This window comes from Lethenteron reissneri, chromosome 23 (assembly GCF_015708825.2).
Source record: "Lethenteron reissneri isolate LAM-NWPU_2019-01 chromosome 23, ASM1570882v1, whole genome shotgun sequence".
In the NCBI taxonomy this organism is placed as follows: domain Eukaryota; kingdom Metazoa; phylum Chordata; class Hyperoartia; order Petromyzontiformes; family Petromyzontidae; genus Lethenteron; species Lethenteron reissneri.
In genome coordinates, this window is record NC_083801.1 from 22,084,879 (window position 1) to 22,112,592 (window position 27,714).

General features: G+C 42.2%; 1 protein-coding gene across 2 annotated transcripts; it reads left to right on the forward strand.

Annotated features, from left to right (window-relative positions):
* The first annotated feature begins 1,344 nt into the window (after positions 1 to 1,344).
* On the forward strand, positions 1,345 to 26,297 carry KPNB1 (karyopherin subunit beta 1). Of its 2 annotated transcripts, XM_061557701.1 has the most exons (23): positions 1,345 to 1,662; positions 2,132 to 2,190; positions 4,002 to 4,184; positions 4,521 to 4,721; positions 5,683 to 5,835; positions 6,757 to 6,816; positions 6,920 to 7,009; positions 7,248 to 7,358; positions 8,059 to 8,160; positions 10,037 to 10,261; positions 10,550 to 10,741; positions 11,641 to 11,771; positions 13,399 to 13,546; positions 16,470 to 16,541; positions 18,195 to 18,339; positions 18,961 to 19,043; positions 19,931 to 20,038; positions 20,465 to 20,608; positions 20,826 to 20,931; positions 21,449 to 21,563; positions 22,524 to 22,685; positions 23,552 to 23,591; positions 24,605 to 26,297. In XM_061557701.1, the coding sequence occupies exons 1-22, from the start codon at positions 1,623 to 1,625 to the stop codon at positions 23,589 to 23,591; spliced, it is 2,670 nt and encodes an 889-aa protein (XP_061413685.1). In that variant the 5' UTR covers positions 1,345 to 1,622; the 3' UTR covers positions 24,605 to 26,297. The 2 variants fall into 2 exon arrangements, with proteins under 2 accessions (XP_061413685.1, XP_061413686.1); XM_061557702.1 differs by lacking the exon at positions 23,552 to 23,591.
* The last annotated feature ends 1,417 nt before the right edge of the window (positions 26,298 to 27,714 follow it).

Sequence of the window (27,714 nt, forward strand, 5' to 3'; positions counted from 1 at the left end):
TCTAACACACTGGTGTGCTTTACTAGTACACTATACAATACACTAAACAACTATACACTACACTATACACTACTTTATACACTACATAACTATACACTACACTATACACGACACTACTATACACTACACTACACACTACACTATACACTAAACACTAGTGCTGTACTAGTGACGAATTGGCACGTTATGTTTACGTGACAACCCTTACTAGTTGGCTGTGTCGGGTGGTGGCGGGTTTTAACGACACATTCATATATTTACGCGATCTAACCCAAAAACCTCTATTATGGATGCAAGTGATTTGTTTACAATTCCTATGCTTTGCACTCGTATCGTGTTTTTTTTGTATCGTTTGTTGTAACGTTATGACCTGCCCCTGCTGGACATCTGTGAAGGAAAGAGCTGCTTTATAGCTCATCGGATTCCTCCACTAAAAACAAACCTCGTGTCACACCCTCCCCGCATCACCCGCGATTAGCGAACACATCCGGGGACTCGGCGCCTGGTGGGGGGTGGGGAGGGTGCGAGGGGAGGGTGCGGGGGGTGGGTGCGAGGGGAGGGTGCGGGGGGTGGCGGGGGATGGTGGGGGTGGGAGGGTGCGGGGGGTGGGGAGGGTGCGGGGGGTGGCGGGGATGGTGGGGGGTGGGGAGGGTGCGAGGGGAGGGTGCGGGGGGTGGAGGGGGGAGGGTGCGAGGGGAGGGTGCGGGGGGTGGCGGGGGGAGGGTGCGAGGGGAGGGTGCGGGGGGTGGTGGGGGATGGTGGGGGATGCGGGGGGTGGCGGGGGGTGGCGGGGGGTGGGGTCGCTCGCGCGGCGCGCGCTCGACTTTCCCGCCAAAAGCCAGGCGCACAACATGGTGGCCGCGGAGCACGCGTGCCTCGGCAACGCCGGCACTGTCGCTTAATACAGATTAAAATATTTACCCCCCCCCATAAAAAATATATTACATCGAAAACGCTAATAATATAACGAGGCAAAATTTATTCATGTTTTAATAGGAATATTAAAATTAAGACGTGAATGAAGTAAAATTTATTCTAATTACAGTCGATGGCGAGTGAGTTGGATCAAACTGCACGAGAGAAAAAAATCGCGTTCTGAAAAAATAGTGCGCGTATAAAGTTACAATATTCAGTCGCGCACTTCACAGCCACCGCGATTTTTTGTCGGCATTAATTCCAACATACCTTGCGCGGATAAAAAAAACCCTCAAGACTATTCAATGAACAGTTTCGCAAATGAACTTATTCGAATTAAACGAGAAGCATCAGTTGTAACCTTTGACTCCGCCCCCCCTCCCCATCCTCCACGCGCCGGGTGGGGCGTGCGCACTTCCGCTCTGTATCCCTGCGCGCTTCCGGCGGCTTGCCAAGCGGTGCAGCGGCTCGGCCTCGTCCTCCTCTTCGTTGCCGCCGCCGCCGCCGCTGCCGCCGCTCACCACCCCTCCTCCGTTTCGCTGCAGAAGTGACGACCTCCAATCTCCACTCGTCGTCTTCGGTAGTTCAACGAGCGCCTCGTGCTGCTGCTCCTCTCGCTTGAGCCGAGGCTGAGCTCCCCCCCCCGTCCCGTCGCCGGTCCCGCCTGCGTCTGTCCCCCCACCCCGACCCCCTCTTGCTGCTGCAGCATGGAGCTCATATCCATCCTGGAGAAGACCGTGTCTTCGGGTGGGTTGCTCGGCCGCGGCTTCTTCACACGCTCGCACAAACGCGCGCGCGCGCCTTCCTTTGACATGTATGCACACATACGCGTGTGCACGTTCAAAGACGGCGATGAGATGCGTCTGCGCATAGAGACGCATGCATATTACACGCGCGAATTATATGAGCAGCGAGCATCACTGTTTCTGCCGAGTACATTGGTGGTGGTGGTGGTGAAGATGCTGCTGAATATGATGGTGGTGGTGGTGGTAAAAAATTGTGGTTGGTGTGCTGGTGATGATGGAGGGCAAGACGGTTGTGATGTTGAATGATGCTATTGAATGAACATGGTTTGGATGATCGCGATGATGATGGTAATGAAGATGATGGGAACGATATTCGTTATGGCTGCGTCGAATGATGTCGAGAGTAGCGATGTCCGCTGATTGCAGTGACGATGATTGTTGAGTCGCTAACGGCCCTGCGCCCCGCGTAGACCGGAATGAGCGGGAGTCGGCCCAGAAGTTCCTGGAGCAGGCGGCTCTGGAGAACCTGGTGAGCGATGCTTTCTTTTGTCACTGTGCTTGTGGGGGTCCCGATAAAGAAGCTGGGGGGGGGGGGGGGGGACTGCTTGGGCTGCGTCCCTTGGGCCGCGTCCCTTGGGCCGTGGGCGAGGGCTTCCCCCGGGGTCTCCTAGGCCTAGGCCTCACGTTGCCGGCGGGCGGGACCAGGCCCCAACATGGCGACAGCGGCGGCAGCGTATAAGCCCCCCAGATTAAATCACGATTTAAACAAACTTAAACATGCGGCCACAAATATACGCGTGCCAATGTTCCCGCGGGGATCTTCACATATCTGGCGTCCCGTTGAGTGCTGAAAGGAAGCGATTTATTTTTAATTCATTTTCTTTGGTCATGCAAGCGAGCAAAGTTGCCTTCTCAGACGCCCCACGAGGCGGAGCCGAGTTGCTTCATTTTTTTTTTACGAGAAGGAATGGGATGAGCTATGTAGGGTTTCGTTTGTGGGACCCATGGGCTAGAGATATTTGGCTGTGAACAATGCGGGAGTTTAATTTGGTGGGTGGGGGGGGGTTGTGAACGGAGGAAACCGAATTTACGTTGGGGCCCCAAGTCCGTTTTCTTTCGCCGCCCAACGGCCACGTGTGGGCACGCGGAAGCCCCTGGCTGCAGGTGGTGGAGGGGTGGTGCTTTCGGTGTGCTGTTGAACTAGTCAACAACAAAATAATATTCATGAATGAGTAGTTGAGGGTCGAGCACCAAATGAAAAGGTCCCTGCTTTGAAATTTTTGGATGGTTCCAATGAAAGACTTGCGAGATTTGGAGAAAACCCACTGCATATCTAGGTGGTGACATGGCCAAGCGATAGCGGGTTCGTTTCTAGTTGCATTGGTTAAAGATTTAAATCTAGAGGCCCCTGAATATTACTTCGGGTGTAATAACCATCAATATGCGCCGTCTGCTGTACGATGGACGTTAACGATCTCATGACGTCATTCGGAAGAGTAGGCCCATTGTGTGTTGGGTTTTACAAATTTTCCAAATTCTAAATTGCTGTATTGATATTATACATGGTAATAATTATCAGCGAATTACTGTGTTGATATTATACATAGTAATAATCGCCCTCTTCTGGCAGACTTATGCCTCATTACTCATACAAATCTGTAAGATCCCACAACCCTTGCCTCCAAAGTGCTGTGTTACAGGTGTCACCGTGCCATGCTTTCTTCAGTCTGGCACACTGCTCCTCTGAAAACTATTCAGCCATTAATTACAGTTTTTAGGTTCCATGAGGCGCAGTAATGTCCATGTTAATGGGTGTGACTTCGCCATGTATGAGAAAGAGGGAACATGTAGGGTTGGGCTCCAGTCAGTGTTACTGATTGGCTGCTGACCTGTTTTCAATGCAGCATTACTACAATAGTCACACCTTTCCATTGTCTGGAGACCACATGGTACAAACCACGTGAGTGAACCAAACCAGTGAGCTGCATTTCAATAGTAAATCCCTGTTTAGAGAAGGCACTGAAATTTATGAACGAACGCTCTGTGACATTGGAGAAGTGCAATTTTTTTTGCTATTTGTCAGTCATCACGCTAGACAGCCTATCTGTCCTAATTGCTAAAAACTTTAGCCCAATGTATATTTTTTAATTGTGCAAGAAATTTAACAATAGTGCGTGTTAAGTAGCATGTCTGAGTCTTAAGGTCGCTGAGCAGTTTATCGTATTTTATTTTCTTGCCCTTGACGTGCAGCCACTCGTAAAGCTTTGAGGTTAGCAACCCGTGTCATTGAAAAGCTTGAGATAAAATGTCTGATTAGTTTCTTGCAATCTCGCCCTTCAGGCCACCTTCCTGCGCGAGCTCTCAAAAGTACTCGCCAACCCAGGAAACAGCCAGGTGGCCCGAATGGCATCTGGCCTCCAGATTAAAAATGCCCTCACCTCTAAAGACGTGGAGGTGAAGACACACTACCAGACCCGCTGGCTGGCCATCGATGTCCCAACGCGAATTGAGATCAAGGCATATGTAAGTAATTGTCTGCTGTTGTCTTGGTTGCTTTTTCCATGGATTTTCCTCTTGTTTTTAAAAACTTTTTAAAGTATTTCTATTACACGTTTGTGTTTTTTATTAACTTTTAATACATGTTTGTGATAGTATTGTGTTAAGTACCCATATGTACAATAAGAGGTCCTAGCAAACCTCTATATTAATATTTTAAAACAAGTAAAACATTGTTTCGTTTCATACTCTAGGAATAATTGTTTCAATTGATAACACCATGTTCTTTGCCTCATTATTTTTTTATGGTGTAACCCTAGCCATGTATTGAGGCATATTGTGGCACTGCCTGTGCTAATGCAGGTTATACAGAGCTTGGGAACAGAAGCATATCGTCCGAGCTCAGCGGCGCAGTGCATTGACGGAATCGCGTGCGCCGAGATCCCCGTGAACCAGTGGCCGGGGCTCATCCCTCAGCTCACCGCGAACGTGACCGCACCAAACAGCACGGAGCAAATGAGGGAGGCCACACTCGAGGCCATCGGTTATATCTGCCAAGATATTGTGAGCATTTGTCACCTTAAATCATAGCATGTTTTCATTAAAATTGCTTTTTTATCACTGACCAAAACCTTGTCTGTACTTGTGTTAAAGATGTTATGTATCATCATTAGCCATGATCTGCTGCTGGATGAAAGCCTTCCCAAGCTGGCGTCATATCCCCCCAGGGGCTTGCGATTTCAGCAATCGTATCGCATCTGGGCATGAGCCGAGTTCAACATTGCATGTTCACAGGGGGTGATCTCTTGGGCGTGTTCCCTCATCTGGCTGCCACTCCATAGTTTGACCACCGACCAATCTGCTCGCGTCCAACCCCAGCCTATGGTTTCCTCTATCTGTATCTCAGGGTAATTCTGAGTGTTTTTCTTGTCGTTTTCCATGTTGGTTGGTTTCAGTGGCAATTGTCAGATGCAGTTTTCACCCATTTGCCTGACTTGTTATTTTATTGAAATTCCATGCCATTTGACTCGGTGATCAATTATGCTATATTGTACATAACGAATATCATTGTAGTATACATTCATATATATTTTATTTAACATTGTCTCAGACATAAGTTGGAAAAATATCAGCAACCAGGTGACATTTTACAGCTAAAGCCATAATAACAGTGACTTTATGCATCATGCCAAAATTATTACAGTTTTAGTTATGGAAGTGAAACTTGCTGTTGTATGGAAGCAATTCTTTGTTGATGATGAATCATCATGCACCATGCTGATGATCACTTAAGTGAAATGACCACAACAGTGCTGAGACTAAACTGTGTCTTTAAAACTATTTAAGAGAGCTTGCAGGTTTTTCTTACTCTTACATTACATTATAAAAAAAATAATGTGGGTCTATTTACACTTCCTAACCAAACTCTCTGTCTTGAGATCACGAGTCTTGTGCGGGTGGTTGTTTGAACGTTTGCAATAATGCGCGCCCATATCTCGTTGCAAATGGGCAATTGTGTGCTCAGGAGCCCGAACACCTGCAGGACAAATCAAACGAGATCCTGACGGCGATCATCCAGGGGATGCGCAAAGAGGAGCCAAGCAACAGCGTGAAGCTGGCAGCCACCACCGCGCTGCTCAATTCGCTCGAGTTCTCAAAGGCCAACTTTGACAAGGAGGTGATTCTGCATTCACACCTGTTTCACTGATCCTCTGATGACAACTCACAGAATGATAACCTTAGGAGACGAGATCGTTTAAAACACCTCGAAATATGTGTTTGATATGTGTGTTCTTTTCATGTGGCAATTGTTGCGGTGATCGGCTGTAATTGTGAATTTTTTACATTTTCCTTTCCGTAGAACAAATTTTGTGTCCAACTTTGTAATTACTAGCCTCAAAATCTTCATTAAATATTTTTACGAATCACTATCGTTGAGCATTTAGAGATCTTTGGTTGCATGCTTTAGCTCCATATACAGGTATCCCTCGATTTTTGAATGGAATGCTTGCTTTACAAAAATAATGCAATAATCTCAATGGCTTTTCACATTAATTTAATAAAAAAATATATAGGGATGTGTTTTGGATAGTCATTCCAACTCTACTCTAAAAAATACACCTTAATTGCTTTTCACAAAAAAAATGTTTATGACATAAATGTTAAAACCAATGAATAGTAACCTTTTCAGGGAACTGCATGTTGGAATGATTGGAAAGTTGATGTGTGGAGGCTTTACTTTTGCACTGTCAGGTTACAGTGACGTTACAGCGGATGGATGACGCAGCCTCCCGGGTGCTGCTTGTTTGAACTCATGGCACGTGCCATTGTGAAATTTCGTTGACATGGAAATTCGATTTTGCAAATAGAAAAGCGGCCATAATTTGTCAATTGCATATAAAAAAAATTCAATCGAGGGATACGTGTAAATTTAAGTTGTATGTGCAAGAATGTCGGTGTGAGCGTTTGTTGGACTGTTAGTTTGTATATTAAAAAAAAAATCAATACGAAATATATTTTGTAACTACTTTCTTCATTGTATTTGTAAGAAGTATAATTCAATATGGTATTTTTCATACTCCCCATCCTAACCCAATAGTCTGAAAGGCACTTCATTATGCAAGTCGTGTGTGAGGCCACCCAATGCCCCGATACAAGAGTAAGTAGTGACGCTTCAAACAAATCATGTTTTTTACAAACACATTCAGTCCGTGCAATGTTATTCTGGAGCTTTGTTGGTGACGTTATGCATATTGTTTTAGGTGCGAGTGGCAGCCCTTCAGAACCTGGTGAAGATTATGTCACTCTACTACCAGTACATGGAGACATACATGGGTGCAGCTCTGTTTGCTGTGAGTACCCCTATAGTTTTACACAGTAGCTTTCGATGTGACCTAAAGCTTTCAGTGGCCACGTGACGATGCAAGCATGACTCCCCTGGCCGTCAAAAAATTGCACAGATGATTCACTTGTGGCTTGTTGAAATATTTCAATAACATGTTTGAAACGCGCGTTAATTGCAGTGGGGCTGTCGTCACGCTGTCGAGTGTTGTAATTCGGGTTGCCAATTAATTTTTGCATTGTCCCCAGATAACAGTGGAGGCAATGAAGAGTGACAATGATGAGGTGGCACTCCAAGGAATTGAGTTTTGGTCCAACGTTTGTGACGAGGAGATGGACCTCGCCATTGAGGCATCAGAGGTACAGTGCAACAGCTTTTTCATGATTTTGGTCACATTCATAATTACAGACATGTATGCCTTGACAACTACACTTTAAATAATTTTGTAGCGTCCCATGTCACGTTTTCCACGATTGAAAGAACACAGTGGCTGTTTGAATACAATTATATTGTATCGATGTGTAGAAGTCTCAATATATAATGGAACATTTTACTGAATGCCTCACTGGTTGATGATGAAATATCATGCACCACGCTGACAAGTGTGAATGAGAGAGATATTAAACAAAATTGCTGAAATCAGTGGCATTCCATAACTTGAGAATACAATTTAATTAAGATTTTCATCGCTGTGTTTTTTTATTTTGGCACAAAATATAAAGATTAATTTCAGTGGGTATTAAATCAACACCTTGTATGCCACCCTATGGCAATTGCATTTCTTGTATTTTTATTGAAAAATGTTTTTGCTCAAGTATACATCGTATACTTAACAGCTATGTAAATATAATGAAGCCAACGCATGTTTCAACCGAAGTTAAATATTTGCATTAGATCTCTGGAAATATATTTGCTCTGCTGCTCTTCTGCTCAAAGCTGTAAAGAAATAGGTCAAGACTCGCAAGTGTCCTTTTACCACCTTGCGAGATTGTGTGAACTGGTGAAGGTAGCCAGAGCAGGCTAACTTAATCTGTGTGCGTGTCCTCACGTGGGTTCCAGGCAGCAGAACAGGGCCGTCCACCAGAGCACACGAGCAAGTTCTATGCCAAGGGGGCCCTTCCGTATCTTGTCCCTATCCTCACAGTCACACTCACCAAACAGGTACTTTTTCACAGGAATATTTCTCCACAATTATGGCTGATGAGATTGGTTGTAATTACTGGCCAAACTTTTGTACTCTGATTGTAAATGTTGGGATTTTACTCTCCAACACACTGGTGTGCTGAACTAGTAACTAATGGGCATGTTTTGTTTATGCAACAAACCTTACTAATTGGCTGTGTCGGGTGGTGGCGGGTTTAACGACAGATTTATATTTACACAATATAACCCAAAAACTTCTAAGGTACTTTGCACATGGCACATGGAGTGATCCAAAATCTTTGCAGACACTCTTTGGTGTTTTCAGTGTCACAAACTTAAGCAGGTCACAGAATAAGCGTGCAAGCATGCTTTGTCTGGTGTCATGCGCCTGCATGTTACTTAATCACTCCCCAGCGCGGTGCTACCCCACATATGGCCTCCAACCACGTGTATGTACACTGTTTGCCAGCTGCGTGCGTGACCCCACTGGTCTCATTCGGGCACGGTGCACATCTACGGACAGCGCAGGGTGCATGGGTATCAAGTGCATCTTGCACAGTGATGGCAACAGCTGGAATCTACTGCACGAGAGTGTGTTTGCCAGTTGCCCTGGCACTTGTTGTGCTGTCCCGCTGAACAGTGCCGCGGGCGTGCGTTGGCATTCTTGGTGTGTTTTTACACACGCGTTAGTGGGAAGCCCGTGAGGGCAAAACACGCATCTGCAGCCTGCATCAGCACCTGCGAAACCGATTGCTCTTGGGAGTGCTGTGTTAACAAACATACTTTAAAATTGTAGCCAATTATAAAAAAAATAACTTTAAAGAGCACTAAACAAAATGCTGTTTATTGGTATGTTAACAGGTCTTTAAAGTTGAGTCAAGTTGTATATAAATGTGGCATTGCGTGTGCAAGATGCACTTAGTATATGGGCTTGTAACTGGCCAGGTCTTTTGCTCACTGTGCAATGAATTGTGCTTACTTCGGATTTAACTCGTGCAAATATTACATCTAAGTTTTTGAACTGACTAAAACTGTACAAAATGAGATTTAATACGAATAAGATGGTGAAAAAAATACATTCGTTTATTAATCGATGCCTGTCAACGAATAATAATTGGTCGAATTGTTGCGAGGAGGAGTGAATTGTTGGATGCCAAATTAATAAACAAAAACCTTGGGTTGTGGAACAGTGCACCAAAATGCTACTATACTTAAAAAAATAACATCATTAATGCATAACTCTGGGACTTTCACCTTCATTCTCATACTTTTTAAATTCTTATATTGTACAATAACTGGTCAGTGATGAAAGAACATGCACCACGCTGATACATGTATGATTGATTCAACGTTTTTCTGAGACCAGTGAAATTGTGCTTTATTACAAATAATTTAAATTTACGAACATCGTTTCCTGGAAGCTACTCGTGTGTCATTGTAACCAGTGTCATTGCATCTACAAATATCTGCACAAACCTGAATGTACCTCTGGAAGGACCTCAAAAACACTTGTCATGAATTTCAGAATTGAAAGAAATGTAAATATTTGTTAACGTTTAATCTGTTTGTGCACCTACACCCGAATTTTACATGCTGCCTAAAGGTGAAAAGCACTTATCGAAACAATTATTTCAGTTATGCATTATCTTGCAGCCTAGGTTGATAATAAAAACCCCAGTCGTAGGTTATTATCGTTAGATTTTGTGTGCTTATTTTGCTCGTAGTATCGACCTTCTGAAGCCTAATTTTACAACAAGCCGCAACTACACGGGTGTTGGGCATGTGTTTGGGTTTGTGTCATGGCATGCCATTGTAAATTGTTCATAATCTCAAATGGCTTTTCATCTTTTGAAACGTCTAGGCGTTTGTGCCAAGTACTATTTTATTTTTTCAGGATGAAATGGACGATGACGATGACTGGAACCCATGCAAGGCAGCGGGCGTGTGCCTCATGCTGCTTGCCACGTGCTGCGAGGACGACATTGTTCCACACGTGCTCACCTTCATCAAGGACAACATCAAGAACCCTGACTGGCGCTACCGAGACGCTGCTGTTATGGCCTTTGGCTCCATCCTTGAGGGGCCCGACCCAAACCAGCTCAAGCCTCTTGTTGTACAGGTACCTTATTTTTTTAATGTGTGCTGTATAATGAATATGAAAGTCTATTTTGAGCAAGGGTTAACTTTGGCCGTTAAGTTGACTACTTATTTATGGAATTAGATCGATTAATTTTGATCAACTTAGTGCTGTATAAAATTTGGCATTAACATCTGGCTATACATTCCATTGAATGACTTGCCAGGCTCATTTCAAACTCTCAATTTTTTTATGAAGTTTATTTGAAGCAGAGTTCCTACTGTTGGTGTATACGATGACACTGCTCTGTGCCATGTGGTGTGTGCACAGGCGATGCTGACGCTCATCGACCTGATGAAGGACCCGAGCGTGGTTGTACGTGACACGACAGCATGGACCGTGGGCCGCATTTGCGAGGTCCTGCCAGATGCGGCCATCAATGAGATGTATCTGGAGATGCTGCTGGAGTGTCTTATCCAGGGACTGAGTGCTGAGCCTCGCGTCGCCACAAACGTTTGTTGGGTGAGTCGCGTGAGCAGCCGTGATGTGGCTGCGGCGACGGGAGATATGCATGGGCGATTTGGAGAGCTGAACTTGGCCCACTGTTCCATACCCTAACTATCAATGTACTGTACCCAGTGCCAGTTGCCACTGAGCTCACAGGTCAACGGAAATGCTTGATTCATGTGGAAAGCTCATGAGGGCTGAAGTTGCCCACCCCACGCTTTATGGAACCACTTTTGCATGATAAAGTAACATGGCCAATAGAAAAAGTGCACATTTTGGTAGATGGTTTTCATTAATTATCAAACTTGTGTGAAACATAAAAAAATTATCAAGCCACCCATCCTTTACACGCCTGTATCTGCAATGTTGCTGACAAGAGGCTTCACCTCCAAACACTGTGGGTGTTATGAGCTTCCCTGTGGATGGGTTTATGATGTACAGATGTGCACACACTGCATCTTAGTGGTCTGAGCACATGCTTGACACTGGTTTTATAGTTGATCAAAATCCTGTTAATGAACCTTCAAAGCGGATGATTTTAAAGCATCAATCAATGTTGAACTTCATGCTTCTCTTACTGCTGCAGCATTAAGGTCTTTGATTTAATTATTTTTGGGCGTGCTTGTTGCCAACATGTCCATTTTGTTTCAAAAGTTGTGTATCAAAAAAATATCCGACTGCTGTCCCTGGTTTTTGGTGATTTTTGTTTTAGTCGCCAAGTTTATATTACATGTTATAAGCGTGGGTGGAGAAAGGAACTGTCTTCTGAATTTGCAACTTATCAAGGTATTGCCGATACAAGTGGTCTCAATCCCAGCACAAGTGGTGGAAAGTCTCACGTAGAACTAGGGGCTTGCTCAACTGTCCCGAAGTGAGATAAAAAACACAGATTTATCGCGTGTCTTCTCTTTTAGGCATTCTCAAGTCTTGCAGAAGCTGCATATGAGGCAGCCGAAATCCTCGAAGACCAGGATGAGCCAGCAACCTACTGCCTCTCGTCTAGCTTTGAAGGCATTGTTCAGAAGCTGCTTGAAACTACTGACAGGTACACTTGCCCGTTCCACTTCTACAATAACGGTTCAGATGTAATTGAATGCTTAGGCCTGTAAGTTTAATGCACCGACTGGATCATCTACCGCATGGTGTCTGTAAATAATGATGTCCTCCACATACGAGCAATACGGTTACACTTGTTCGAAAGAAAGTATTTAAGTTTGCAAATCACAGCTGTCATTTGAGCTGGACAATAGGTACATTTGTGATGTAAGCAACGGTGCTCAACAGTGCTGCTGTTTATAGTCAACTTTGTCCCTCTGGCTGTGCGATGAATCAGATTGCCGCAAATATCTAACACCAGCCTTTAATACCCCTGTTGCGTGTTCACTTGTTTGGCAAATGATGACGTTTTGTTTCATAAAATATAGATTTAAAGCTGTTTTTTTCAGCCAAAGTGGCCATGATGAACTAATATTGGTAATTTTGGTCGTGTATATTTACATGGAAATATTTGTTGGAAACTATCTTCTACAGAATAAGATTCTGCCTTTCCTTGACTGCATGATGTAGCTGCTTTTGCAGAACCTTGGGTTGTGGAACAGTGCACCAAAATGCTACTGTACTTAAAAAAAAATAACATCATTAATGCATAACTCTGGGACTTTCACCTTCATTCTCATACGTTTTAAATTTTTATATTGTACAATAACTGGTCAGTGATGAAAGAACATGCACCACGCTGATACATGTATGATTGAATCAACGTTATTCTGAGACCAGTGAAATTGTGCTTTTTTACAAATAATTTTAATTTACGAACATCCTGGAAGCTACTCGTGTGTCATTGTAAACAGTGTCATTACATCTACAAATATCTGCACAAACCTGAATGTACCTCTGGAAGGACCTCAAAAACACTTGTCGTGAATTTGGGAATTAAAAGAAATGTAAATATTCGTTAACGTTTAATCTGTTTGTGCACCTACACCCGAATTTAAATGCTGCCTAAAGGTGAAAAGCACTTATCGAAACAATTACTTCAGTTATGCATTATCTTGCAGCCTAGGTTGATAATAAAAACCCCAGTCGTAGGTTATTATCGTTAGATTTTGTGTGCTTATTTTGCTCGTAGTATCGACCTTCTGAAGCCTAATTTTACAACAAGCCGCAACTACACGGGTGTTGGGCATGTGGTTGGGTTTGTGTCATGGCGTGCCATTGTAAATTGTTTATAATCTCAAATGGCTTTTCATCTTTTGAAATGTCTAGGCGTTTGTGCCAAGTATTATTTTATCATGATGATTTAGAGTTGTTTAAGAGCAATTTTTCAATGCTAGCATAAGATGGTACTTGTTTTTATAACAGTGACTGCTTTCTAGATGGGGTTCATGGAACAAATTTTCTATCATTGCTTCTGGATATAGCAAATTATTCAATACATTTTAAAAGCAAATATGTAACAATAACGTTATGAAATTTAAATGGCACGATATAATGCTGTACTCATAGGCTGGTGTGAATTTTGTTCATCCATATTTTACACCACAGTGATTGTTAGGAGGGTTGAATTTTTACTTTGAGCATGAACATCATCCATTCTAGTTCAAATTGTCCTTGAATTAGAACACGAGTAGTAAGTTACAAGTGGCCCCGTTGTGTTTCTGTGGCAACCCTAGGCCCGATGGGCATCAAAACAATCTGCGGAGTGCGGCGTACGAGGCCCTGATGGAGATTGTGAAGAATAGTGCCAAGGACTGCTACCCGGCCGTACAAAAAACCACCGTTGTAATCATGGAGCGGCTGCAGCAGGTCCTGCAGATGGAGGTATGTGCTGCGGTGAATCTGAAAAAGGAAAAATCGCGAGACACGAGTTGGCACGTCTATTCAATTTTAAAATGTACACGTAGCATTATTTAATTGTATGTAATATACATACATTGAATCATGCATGTAAAAGTCAATTATTATTTTCTATGATTAAAAACTTCATTCTTTTCCCTTCAGTTTATTGTTTTTCGAATGAATGAGACTTCAACTGAATGTATGTGACAGGCGGTACAAGATGAAACAAAAATCAGGTTTCAAAAATTATATGCTACAGACAAAACATTACAAATGGGACAATAGACAAATATCCTTCTGCTTTGGTATCCTAATGCTGGATTCACACAGGATAGCTTTGCAGATAATGAAGAGCAACAGTGACGATAACCTCATTTAAGTGACGTAATGGTTGTCAAGTTAACATGTTGCAATATCTGCAAGGTGTTGGATTGGTGTGAAGTTGTAGCCGGTTTGGGTGGGGAAATGTTGGCTCGTCTTAAGTGCTCTACATCCAATGAGAATTGAATAAAAGGGAGTGCATATCCATGGCTGTATGTCTATAAAGAAGTTTATTTCAAGGAAACAAGTCACAACAATTATTTGCATAGTATTTGTGTAAAATTGTGAGTTTATGGTATGTTTGTTAGGGTAGAGGGTGGTGGGTGTAAAATGTTGGATGCCTGGGCCAAGTCATTTCATAAGTAGTTTCATTTCAGAGCCTAGTCATTTCATTTCTGAGAACTGTTGATGTGCCATTTGAAATGGTGTTTCCATTTTCAATCGAAAAGGAAAACTATTTTGTTGCATGTCTATAAAATATTGTGCTTTGGGCTTGGTGTAGGCTATACATTGTGTGATTGTTCAGTGGTAGTGTGGAAACGTTTATATAACATGAGGCACATAATGTTGTCTCCAGAATATTATATTGCGGTGGCACCCAATTTTCAAGCAGCCTTTGAATGTCCATATATTGCATCACTGCTTAATCCTGAGTACCAACCCTCCCCATCCCGCTGAGCCAGCAACACACATTTATCAGGCTGAGAAATGAGAAGGAAGGGGATCAATCCTTCCTGATAGCAAGCAAAGATAAGCCTCATTATACCACAACTCCCTATTTGCGATGCACAGGTCATTTCTCCCTGCTGCAACAATGGGCAATCACTCTATAATATCTCGGTAGTCATTGTATTGTCCTAATCGTGAACTTGTTTCAGTTTGCTCATGAGCCCATCCATTCCCGCTTGGGGTGTTGGCTATTTTTGCCAATGAGTGATGTGCAGGGACTTATTGGTGCACAACTTGTAATGGGACTTTGATTGCAGGTGCAAAAAATGAGCACACTATTGTCACAAGTAAGATGCTTGCTCCAGTGTCAACCTCCTAGTTGCCCCACTGAAAATCTCCTAGTTGCTCCACTGAAAATCTTTAGGCTCATTTACTTTCCTGATGTAATTTCATGCTTAAAACAACACTGAACACTTATCTGTGATGTGCATCCTCCAGCCATATTTCCCAACTTGCATTGCATCAGTGACTCGCTTTGAGGATTGCAAACGGTTATGGGTAGAAACTTGTTTTTTGGTTGCACAGTTGAATGTCGTTTTTTATTTACTACCATCTTCATATAAATTGTCAGTGTGGATTTTGAGAGTTGGTTACTTTTAAATCGGCACAAAATGAAATGACACTTAATGAGCAGTGGATTTTCATGATTTGTGTTGCTGCATTAATAAAAATGTTGCTTGCTATAAAAATAAAGCCGATTGCTTGTACCAATACAATTCATTCAAAGACGTACCCCAGGTATTGAATTGTTTTTTAGTTGGAGCTGAGCATTATACGTACTGTATAATTAGCATAATAGGGCATCAATTGCAGTTGCCCTATTAGGTTAATTGCTTGTGCTTTTGTTTGTTTTATTATTGTATTTAAAAGGTAAGGCTAGTATGTCCTGGATAAGGTTAATTGGATAACGTTAATTATTGCCGAGTGAGTTGTTTGCATATACTGTCAAAGGTCTTTGTAGGGCTGTGATTTCATCACGATCTTTTTAACTTGATTTGGCTTTGCAATGCATGTTTGTGTATCTTGACTGACAAATACATTCAGGGAATCATTGCATTATTCACTTGCTAATGCGTCCATATTTTGCATGTTTATTGGAAAATAAATTATTAGTTGGTCAAATAGAATACTTGCGATTTTAGTTTACAGCAATTCATGTATAAGTAACGGATTTGTATGTAGTTAATTCGATCTGGAGATGGACTTTTTCTGACATGTAATACTAATTGATTTTGTAATTATCAGATTTCGACATTGATTCTCTTGTGAGCTACAAATAATTTAGGTAATATTTGTCAGTTAACGTTTGCACGTAAATTTGTGAGAAATAAACCAAATCTAATCTACTTCATATATTAAATGGTAAATAATTGTTTTGAAAAAAATGAGTTCTTTTAGAAAGTTACTAAGGTTTTTCTCAGTAATTTACATGCACTCCTTGCAAGTTAGCCTTTTAATTGTCACATCACCCTGGCATCAAACCTGCCACTACAAAATGTCAACAATGCATGTGACGCTAGTATTTGCAGATATACAACTTATCACACCCAAATACAGGTCTGAATTTAAAGCGAATAGCTCTGGAACCCACGTGAATCTCTCAAAGTGCTTGCAAGTAGACCATCGTGGTCCATAAATTTCAGCACCATGCACTGAAATGTTTTTACGCCACGCTGCACGCAAACATAAAAGCTACTCTGAAAACATTGCACGATTTCTGCTTATGGAGAAGGAAGCTAATGGATATCGATGCATCTTAGTGCAGCCATCCAAATGTAAAATACTGTTTTTCCCTTACACCAACCAGGGAAATATGTTTGTGTTGTTTTTCAAATTTTCACTTTTGCTTTCGCAGTCTCACATCCAGAGCACGTCCGACCGACTCCAGTACAACGACCTGCAGTCACATCTCTGCGCCACACTGCAGGTGAGCTTTTAACATTATATGATCTTTTTAAATTTGTGCCAAAAATGGTAGCTTTTTTGTCAATTACAATTACCCTTACAGGTGACCCTTTGGGAAAAGGCAATGCTGTGTTGTTTGTTTCAATGGGTTTCTTTTAACGTCTGGTTTTATAAAGAATACAACAACAAGATATATGAACATACAACTTATAGATTAAATCCTTGCAATGACCATTATCTCAAACATACATCATTGATACCTGTTATTAACCATATTGCTCCAAACGAGCAACATGGTTACACATGTTAGATAAATAGTTGAAAGTTTGCAGCAAATCACAGCTGTCAGTTGAGCTGCGCTATTAATAGGTACAGTTGTGATGTGAGCAACAGTGCTCAACAGTGCTGTTGTTTCTAGTCAGCTTTTGTCCCTCTGGCCGTGCGCTGAATCGGATAGACGCAAGCATCGAGTGCCAGCCCGTAATTACCCCCTGTTGCTTTTACAAGTGTTTTGGAAAACGATGATGTTGGCTCTCCAACACACCGGCTTGCTGTACTAGTGACGAATTGGCACGTTCTGTTTACGTGACAACCCTTACTAGTTGGCTGTCTCAGGTGGTGGCGGGTTTTAACGACACATTTACATATATTTATGCGATCTAACCCATAAACCTCTATTATGGATGACGTTTTGTTTAATAAAATTTCGACTTTGCTGCTTTTTTCAAACAAAGTTGCAATGATGAACCCCTGTTGTTGTTATTTTTCGTTGTATATATTTACATGCACATTATTTAAAAAAATATATTTTCTGCAGAATAGGATTCTGCCTTTCTTGCAACAGCATAATGCGGCTGCTTTTGTAGAACTTTTGTTTGGTGAACGGTGCTCCAAAATGCTACTGTACTTTCAAACATGAACGTATCATTGATGCGTAACTCTGGGAGCTTTAATCTTCTCATACGTTTTAAATTCTTATATTGTACAGTAACTGGTCAGTGATGAAAGAACATGCACCACGCTGATACATGTATGATTGATTCAACGTTTTTCTGAGACCAGTGAAATTGTGCTTTTTTACAAATAATTTTAATTTAAAAATAATTTTCCTCCAAGCTACTCGTGTAATTGTAACCACTGTCATTGTGTAGTTGCATCATTAATTTTAAGTAGAAATGTGCCAAATTATGGTAGTTTCTGTTTATCATGATTACCTACCTACCCAGGGACCCCCGTTTTGCAAAAGAGGCCATTCTGTTTTGTATGTTTCAATGAACAACAAGATACAACATAAATGTATAGATTACCTCCTTACCATGACGATTACTCCAACATACATCGTAACTTGTAATCAAATAGGCTGAATGGATCAAAATGGTTGTATGTAATTACCTATATCTGCTAGGATGAGTGATTATTGATAGTTGTGTTCAACCTATTAACGGAAAACAGAGGCCTCTTCACACTTCTTACCATGGCTTATATAATTTTTTGGTTACAGTTGCACCCTACATCTTACATTCTCTGAGGCAGTCTTTGACAGGCCTCTTGTTGTAACGATGTCTGTGATGTTTTGGCTTGTCGCTTTCATTCCGTGCTTTTGGTTTTCGCACATTGCATTATCCCCGGGTGTTGGAGGGTGTCCTCACGGATGGGTGTGTTTGTCTTTGGGTAGAATGTGCTGCGCAAGGTGCAGCCAGCCGACGCGGTGCAGATTTCAGACGTAGTGATGGCTTCGCTGCTGCGCATGTTTGAGAGCACGGCCGGCTCGGGGGGAGTGCAGGAGGATGCGCTCATGGCCGTGGGCACGCTTGTGGAGGGTACGCCACAAAGCGTGCACAACACACGGGCACCTTCAGAATCTTCTACCCCACCTCTGACCAAATTACTCACAATGCGGCCCTGTATTGTCGGATCTTGCAAACTAAGTAGGGGTTGAGCCTATTTAGCGTACGGATGGACAACCACTGTGCGTAAAACAGGTTATTATTGCTATGTGGAACGATGCTGAGGGCAGTACGGGAAAAATATATTGTACTTTAGTATGCTCCCGCTTATGCTTCCCACCATTGTAACCCACACTGGTGAGCACGGTGAAATATAGTCAGATTACACTGACTACCCATGTCGGGTAGGGAGGCTCTCATCCAGCAGCAGTGGATTGACAAAAAGGCTCATGTGTAACTTTTGTACCCACGTTTGTCCCTGCATAGTATGGTCATACATTGCTGAACAATACTCGACAGACATTCCAAGCCAGTGACCTCAGAATAAAATACTGCCTTGTGTCAAATTACATTTTGTTTACTCATCTATGGAACAGTAATATTGTTTTAAAGGTTAAAATTCTAAGTTTTATTAAATTCGTGGAATATTTAATATCACTATCCAGTGGAGTTGAGCTTCTAATTGTTATTGTGAAATGTCTTGTTTCCTGTCAGTACTGGGTCCTGAGTTCCTCAAATACATGGATGCGTTCAAGCAGTACATGGCGGTCGGTCTGAGGAATCATGCGGAGTACCAGGTATTATATTTTCACGTTCCTCTTTCGATTGTTGGGGTGGGGGGGGGGCTTGCTTATCTTAGATTATTAGCTAATTGTGCTTCATAACCCATTTTTTGTGAGAATCGTCATTTCACTACGACTGACACTAACGTTGGGATAATGATGACATGGTCATCTCCACATGAAGAATATGGTTAGACTTGTTAGCTGAAAAAGTAAAAGGTTTGCAGCAATTGCCACTCGTCATTTGAGCTGTGCAATAGCTACAGTTGTAACGCAACCAATCGTGTTCAACGGTGCTTACCTTCAGTATTGTCCACGTGGCTTTTTGATGGATCGGCTGCAAAGATCAAACGCCTGCCTGTTCTACTACCACCTGTTTTGCGTGTGTTACATAAAATCTAGACGGCTGCTTTGTTCAACCAAAGTGGTTATGATGAATCCATCGTATTAATACTTTTTTAATGTGTATGTATATATAAATCTATTTACGAAGTGATAATTTCATGCGGCAAGATGAGGAGCTGTTACTGCGACAACTTGGAGAACTTGCGCCATAATTCACAAAATACGTTTTAATGCCTCGTATAGCACAATAGCTGGTCAGTGATGAAAAAACATGCACCACGCTGAAACATATGATTGATTCAACATTTTTCTGAGACCAGTAAAAATGTGCATTTTTACATTATAGTTTAATTTCTGAATTGTGTTGAGTGGGGGAAATACCAGAAATATGCTTTATAAGAAAATGCCAGATATAAGATGTTTTATAATATTGGTACGAGCCTATATATTGGCGCCAGATAAACCACGTAGATTTGTATATGCCTGTTTTAAAAGCCATTGGGAAAATGGTGTTCTCTGAATTTCGGAAGGACTGATGTCTGCTCTCTTGCCCACAGGTATGCGTGGCCACCGTAGGGCTCGTCGGTGACCTGTGCCGTGCGCTACAGATTAAGATTCTGCCTTTCTGCGACGACATAATGCAGCTGTTACTGCAGAACCTCGGGGTGCGTGGCCAGTATGCACCAACATACTACAGGACTTAAAAACAAAATAACACGGCTGTCATGTTAAACTTTGGAAACTTGTGCATTAATTGGCATAATACTTTTTAATGCTTTTTACTGAACATTAGCTGGTCAGGGATGAAAGAACATGCACCACGCTGATATGTGTATGATTGAATCAACATATTTCTGAGACCAGTAAAAATGTTCTTTTAAGTCGTCAATATTATTTTTGTAAAAACTGTTCCGTGCAAACCACTTTCATTTTTTGTTGCAGCAAGTGTCTGTTGTGTGGTATGCTGGAATATTAAGCCAAAGTTGCGATTTGAGGCACACTAGCCCTCTGTGTTGACCCCTTATTGCTAGCTCATTGCAGTATAAAGTGATAAAAAACATTTGTGTGTGTGTCTTTGTCGGCCTGGCCAGGATGAGAATGTACACCGATCAGTGAAGCCCCAGATCCTCTCGGTGTTTGGAGACATTGCACTGGCCATCGGCGGGGAGTTCAAGAAGTACCTGGGTGTAGTTCTCGACACTCTGCAGCAGGCCTCTCAGGCTCAGGTGGACAAGGTACTGCTTCACCATGTTACGTCTCTTTGCACATGCGGCTGATTCAGTAACCAGTGCCCTGCATTCTCAGCTTTGGGGAATAATGTATGGACTCGTTTGTCAGTGACATTTTCTGATCATGGTACCAGCACGTTTTAAAATGTTTTTTTACTGTTACCTTGGTCATAGTTTAGTGGCAATAAGTCTGCATTGTGTGGCTGTGGTGTGCGCTTTACAGACTGATTATGACATGGTTGACTATCTTAACGAGCTGAGGGAAGGTTGCTTGGAGGCATACACGGGCATCATTCAGGGACTGAAGGGAGACCAGGAAAATGTGCACCGTAAGTAAGCCACTGCCTTGCCACCCCTAACTCCTCGTCAAACGGAGTCATTGCATGTGCTCACTGCACATCGTCGCGTTGCTTGAGCTGGTCAGTGATGAAATATCATGCACCACGCTGACAAGCGCATGATTGACTAAACAATGTTATTCTGAGACCAGCAACAAGTAAAGTGTTTTGTTTAATTTGAATGTTGTGTTCATTGTTAACAATTGATTTACTTGTTATGTTTTGTGAGAGGGGTCTGTACTTTTGAGGTGTTTGATATCTTGGGCTATAGTATAGGGTGTAAGTGTGACGACTGCAGGGTAATGACAATTTATATTAAACTGTTTAGTGGAGTTTCCACATCATTGACCATGGCTGATCTGAGATAAGGACTCTTCTGCAAGTGTTGCCAAGAATAAAAATACAGTGCATCTTGCATTGTCAATAAAGGATTTTTTTTTCAGCAAATCTTACTCTTTCAGCAGTTCCGTTTTAGCCATTCAATGTCGTCTTTAATTTGCTTCTGCAGCGGACGTAATGCTTGTTCAACCCCGAGTTGAGTTCATCCTCTCATTCATCGACCACATCTCTCAGGACGACGACCGCTCCGACTCCGTCGTAGCCTGCTGTGCCGGACTAATTGGGTACAATCGCACCACATCCAGACACTCGTACTATATTAGAAAAAAGTTTTTCTGGCTGGATTCATGGTTGGCACATACGATGTAATGACGTCACCATGCACATCTGCGGAACGTCGCCTGCATCCCACAGTGATAAGCCGGGTTCTTGCTTCCTGACGTTAGGCCCCTCTCCCCCACCCACCTTTCACTCTGGCCAGCGATGAAGCCCGCGCAAATACGATAGCGGAGAGAGATGGAGAAGAGGCGGAGTGGAACGGAGAGGAGACAAGCGAATGAAAAGGGGGTGAAACGGAGAGGAAAGAGCAAAGTAGAAAGAGGAAAGTGATGGGAAACGACAAGCGGTATTGGGAGAATTAGGGAGGAGCGAGAGAGATTGAGATGGGAAAGGGAGAGAGGGGGGGGGAATAAGGAGAGCGAGGGTGAGTGGTGAGAAAGAAATGGAGAGAGATGGGGGCGAGGGAAGTGGCTGAGATACAGTGAAGCGAGGAGAGGCATTTAGAGGGATAGACAGGGGGGGGGGGGGTCACCAGGAATAGAGAAACATAAACAGACAAAGCGAGAAATCTCGATACATCGGGATATCCAGTACAGAGAGAAGCAAGAGAAAGTTCTCTACAAGACACCCAAGTTTTCCTGGCTGACTGGGAGGGATGGATGGACGGACAGCCATTTCCAAAGGACGTGCGGGTTTGCTAGTTTTGTAAAAATAAAACTGACAACCTGTGTGGTCGAATCGTATGACAGCTTGTGCCATGACAGATGGCTTTTGTGCCAGACATCAAGTGATTCAAAATAACGATTAGTGCACGTGTCATAATAATTCTGCTTTTCTTTACAGGTGAATTAAACTTTTTAAGAGATTTTGTTAAATGAATGCTTAGCAGGAAAATATTTCTGGTCTTGTTTTAAATTTGCTCAAATGCAATGCTGTGTTGCGGCACCTTCACACGATCTCTGCAGAGACCTTTGCGCGGCGTTTGGCAAGGAGATCCTGAAGCTGGTGGAAGCACGGCCCATGATCGCCGAGCTGCTCACAGAGGGCCGGCGCTCCAAAACCAACAAGACCAAGACCCTCGCCACATGGGCCACCAAGGAGCTTCGCAAACTCAAAAACCAGATCTGGTAACGTCTCACCGCACCCTCGGGTGGCCAGCTCACTTGAGAATTGACCCTCATAACACTCGTTTGCTTTGGAATTATGTAATAGCAACTGAACAAATGAAACTATCCGGCTAATATAAAAAGTGCAGTTGTGCATGAGCACGGTTTAAGTAACTTATGATACAATTTGTGCACGTTTCGCTTGCATGTGCGGCTGTTTGTCAGGATTATAACCCTGTTGAGGATGGTGTGGATTTGTTTTGAGCCCTTGTGTGTCTTTTACATTGAGAAAGGGGCCTTGTGGGGGGTGAATTTTGTTACATAATTGTCTTCCAAGAAACCTAACCATACACGTGATTCATCAGTCCCAAACAACAGCGAGGAAAAATCTCCCAAGTAATTGCACCACTCGATCAAATTCAATTTCAGGAAATTTTATTGCATGTGTCCTAACCAGTGAAACGGTTAGCATATTGAGTGATTTAAGTTGCTTATATTCAGTGCTTGACAGTGCTGTGCTATCCAGTACTTGCCTCGATGGTGATATGTTTACCTTCTCTGCCGACTTTTGTGAGGCATCTGTCACAATACTTTGTGGAACAGTTGTATATTCTGTTGAGCTGCTTGCTTCATACTTGTAATTAGATCTTGCAAAGAATTATGTGCAAATAATACACAGGAAAAGTAAACAAGTCTAAGGAAAAATCTTTTTTTTTCATTATAAAGTTACAAAAAAATATTAACTCGGCAATATCACGAGAATTAGCAGACATGTTTACTGTGTAGTAAATTAGACATTGAAGAAAAAGCACATTGGTAACAAACTCTTAAAATGCCATTCATATAATCGTAATCAAAAGAGACTGTGAATTTTACTCTGTTGGCAGCTACCATCCACATCCTCCTAATAAAGACACGCTAAATTAGGTATGTGTAAGTATGAATAATAGCAGCAGCCAGGGAAAGCAGTAGCTCCCAATTTAATTATAATTTACCGGCAAGCCAAATGCCCAATAGAGTAACATCATTTTTCATTGGGTATAAAGTATTTTTCTCGTCTCGCTTGCGTTGTGGCCTGCTGGGTGCTGCTTTAAGTTATGGTGTCCTGCTGACTTAGCCCTCTTCTTCTCAATGTGTTTCTGGCAATTTTGTGTTTCTGTCTTTGGTTCATGTGTTGATCTCATGCTGTGATAGGAGGGAAGATGTTGGGTGATATCTATTTTTGTAACGAGTATGAAGGTGTTTTGAAACCTTGTGCATGTGGTCCTCTTGAATACTTTACAGGGTTGGTGATGGTGTATTACAGCATATAACTTTTCACTGTATCTATATAAATCAAACGGAAGGTATACAATATACAATGTCCTTGTGAAAGCATGATTATCAAGTTGGAAAAACAATTTGGTGGAACGTGGTGGTATGGTTTGGAATATGGAGCATGTTGTGGTATTTGGCCATCAAAAAAGAAAAGTATGAAACTTTATAATTCCTTAAAAATAGAATTTCACCCAACTGATTGTTTTAGCACAAGCACTAGCTTTAATTAGTATTTTGCATTTTTTTCTATATGTTGGGGGTACATACAAACGTGGGGTAAAACACATTGCGTTTCCACAACTATGGGATAAACTAATTCAAACGACCTGTTAATTCACTAATTTGTGCCGTGTATATACATTTAGAAAAAGTTGTTCGTGCTTATTGTGGACATGCATTGTCATTCAGACTTAAACATGTGCTTAGCAATAAACATCAAGGAAAATATATTCAACCTAAATAGCTCATTTAAATGCAAAGTTGAATGTGCCATGTTTCTTTTTTGATGGCATGGGGTTTGTTGAACTCTTTCTGGGATGAACTCCAGTGTGGTTTCTAAACACTTTTTTGTCTGTGATGATGCTGATATGGCTAACATTTTTCCTTTGTTCGTTTTCCTGCAGATGGGTACACAACTAGAACCTGCAAACCCCAGAGTCACAATATAAAAAAAATATTATTGCAGGAAGAACAGCCGTGTGGTCGAGTGCAGGTATGAGTGAGTGAGTGTGAGAGAGACCGAGCAAGAGAGAGCGAGACAGAAAAGAGAGCGAGAGAGAGAGCACCGAAAAGCACCGCTAGATTCCGCAGGGGACGATTTTACGCGTCCCAGAGCGTCTCACCCTGCCGAGCTGAGGCAGAGATGGCAGCAGAAAGCTGGATCCCAGCACCTGCCCGATATATGGGGGTAATTTAAAAAGCAAAGCAACAACCACGAATGAAAATATACGGAAAAAAACAACACAAAGAGATTCTTACCCCGACAAGACACGAACAAAAGAAGTTGTCTGCAGCAGCATACAAGATAAAGCAGCAAAGGACCGTGCCCCTTTGGAGCTGTATGAGTGTGTGTGATTGAGATATTCCTGTTCCTTGCATTACAATTTCTTCTTGCGCCTGTGAAGATAAACTGGAGTTACACAGATCCTCATCAGCGAATGTTTGTGTTGCTCAGCTAATCGGAAAAAGGAAAAAAAACTAAAAATGGAAAAAAGTGAAAGTTAAAAAAAAAACTTGCAGTCTAAACTGCACATAGGTAAACATTTAGATACTAAACCACGTAAAGCGCTTTTTTCCCCTTTATTTTTTCTGCAAGTGCTTTTTGATTATTTTTTGACATTTTCCCATCTCCTTTATTTGTAAGCCCAGCCATATCTCCTTCCCCTTGCACCCCACCCCTCCTGTCTTTCTCTTTTGAGTGTCCCTCTGGAATCCTCAACCCTGTGTGGAGTGCTCAACTGTGCTTCTGGAAATGCAAAGTCTTAACATAGCTGTTGGAAAACTGCAGAATCTGAGCCAAAATAAAGGTCCGAAACGCGACACTGGTTGGATTTTGGTCGGCCAGAAATATTAATTGAATAATCTACATGTTTGTAAATGACATCTGATTAGTCATGTTGGCTCACTTTCTGCCAAATGAATGTGAATAAAAGGTCTCTGTCCTGGACCAAAATAGACTTTTCAACTTGTGCTTCCAGTATTTTCTGTGTTTGAAAACTTTGGATGAAAATTTTGAATTATTTAAAATTGGCTTGTATTATTTGGCTGTAATTTTGTACAAAGCACTTTAGATATGTTTTATACTCTGCAAGTTGACCTTTATTAAGGTCCATGGAGATGATTATGTAGGTAGTACTATTTGCAATTGGCCAAATCATTGCTACGCGCATACGCGAGGAGTAAAAAAAGAGAAAAATATATACACAAGGAAAAAAAAATACTTGAAAATGGGGTTTTGTCGGCCTGCCAAATTGTGTGCCTTTCCAAAATGTCCAGGACACAGTTCTCATGAAGCACAGTGTTGGGTGTTCCAACTAACTTGCTGACTTGACTACTTGCGTGTTTCCATGTACTATAGCCTTAGGTTGCACCAAGTCCATTCCTGCAGATCGAAATGGTGTTGCCCTCGCTCCCCCCCCCCCTTAAACCCCCCCCCCCTTTCCCCCAACTCGCCGTGTGACGATGTCAAAAATAAAAATGGAAAGCGCAAACGCTTCAAACCTAGATTGTAACGGCCTGTGCAAAAACTGACATCAATGTGCTTGGCTGTCAGTTTAATGAAAAAATAAAGAAAAATAAAAAAATGCATTTATATCACATTGTGATGAGATTTACTGCCCTTGTACGGTTTTGCAGAAATAGTTTCAGTACTTATCTTTGTGTGTCCAGATGTGCGGCCGTGTGCTCGTAAATGTCCATAATGGGTTGTGTTTTATTTTCAATGGGACTTGCGTAATTAATGCAATTCCTGTCTGGAATAGGAATTAAATAGCCGTTCACTTTATCAAATACAACTTGGGAGTAATAGATCCAATGCATATAAATTCAAGTAGTTTATGGATGTATATAATATTAAAAATAGTATTGGCTGCCTTGTGTTTTCATTGATACTTAAGGTCCTAATTTGCATGCCGACACTGGCGAGGAAAGCACTTTTTTTTTAGCTGTTGGGTGACATTATCGGCCCAGTGTGGTGGAGCTGCGAACACGGCAGGCAGCGAAATCCTTTTGCTAGTTGTGTAAGGTTTTTGAATGTTGAGCATTTTACTTGGTAATGTTACACTCGCAGACCTATTGCTGCTCGTCTGCCTGTCACCGAAATTGACTTTGGTTATCAAAGAGGCTTTAAAAGCCCACTGTCCTGTGCTTAAGTTTTGAATATATGTTCAATACCTTTTAAAAATATATATATATTTACACATAGAAAGCACAAGCACAGACTGCCTTGATGTCAGCGTGTTGCCATCCCTCTACATTAATTATTGACACGGCCCGGATGCTTCGCATCTGCATAAACAACCAGTCACGGGAAGCTTGAGGTTTTTGTCAAGTCTAAATATGAATCTCAAATTTCACTCGGTGTAATTGCACCCCACGCCTGGCTTCCTTTGCTCTTTTTTTTATATCCCCCCCCCCCCCCCCCCATGGCACCTGTTTAGAGATGTGTAAGTGTGTTTGGTGCTCGCCTCCTAAGAGCTAAGGCGTTGGACATTTTGGCCTGGGGTTTTGACCTAAGCCGCCAACTTGGCAGGCTACCGAGTTAAAATGAGATCGCACGTGCACGGGTTGTTTCGGGGCTACAACAAAGCGGCGCTTCGCAATCTTTACAACCAGAATAGAGTTTACGGCCAAGCAGCCAGCAATGCAGTGTCGTTACTACCCTTTGCTATGAGAATAGGGTTTCCCCCTTTTTCTGGCAACAAAACAGGTGTTAAGATGTTAAAACACCAAACTGAAACCTTTTACAAGGAATCATGTCTGCATTAACCACAATACCTGTGGTCATAATGCAAACAAAAAACACTTTGATAGTATATGCATTGTCTTTGAAACGTATTGGTCCACACCAGAGACGGCTTTCTTTGGAGCCTAGTCTCAAATGGTGTTAGACCAGAGGACGCCAAAAGGCGCACTCTAGTCCAACGTAAAAAGGGGAAACATTCTCATTTTGGTACTGGCAAAGGAGATCCCATGAGATCCCCTTTGCTAATTAATAATGTTCTTTATCCTAAAA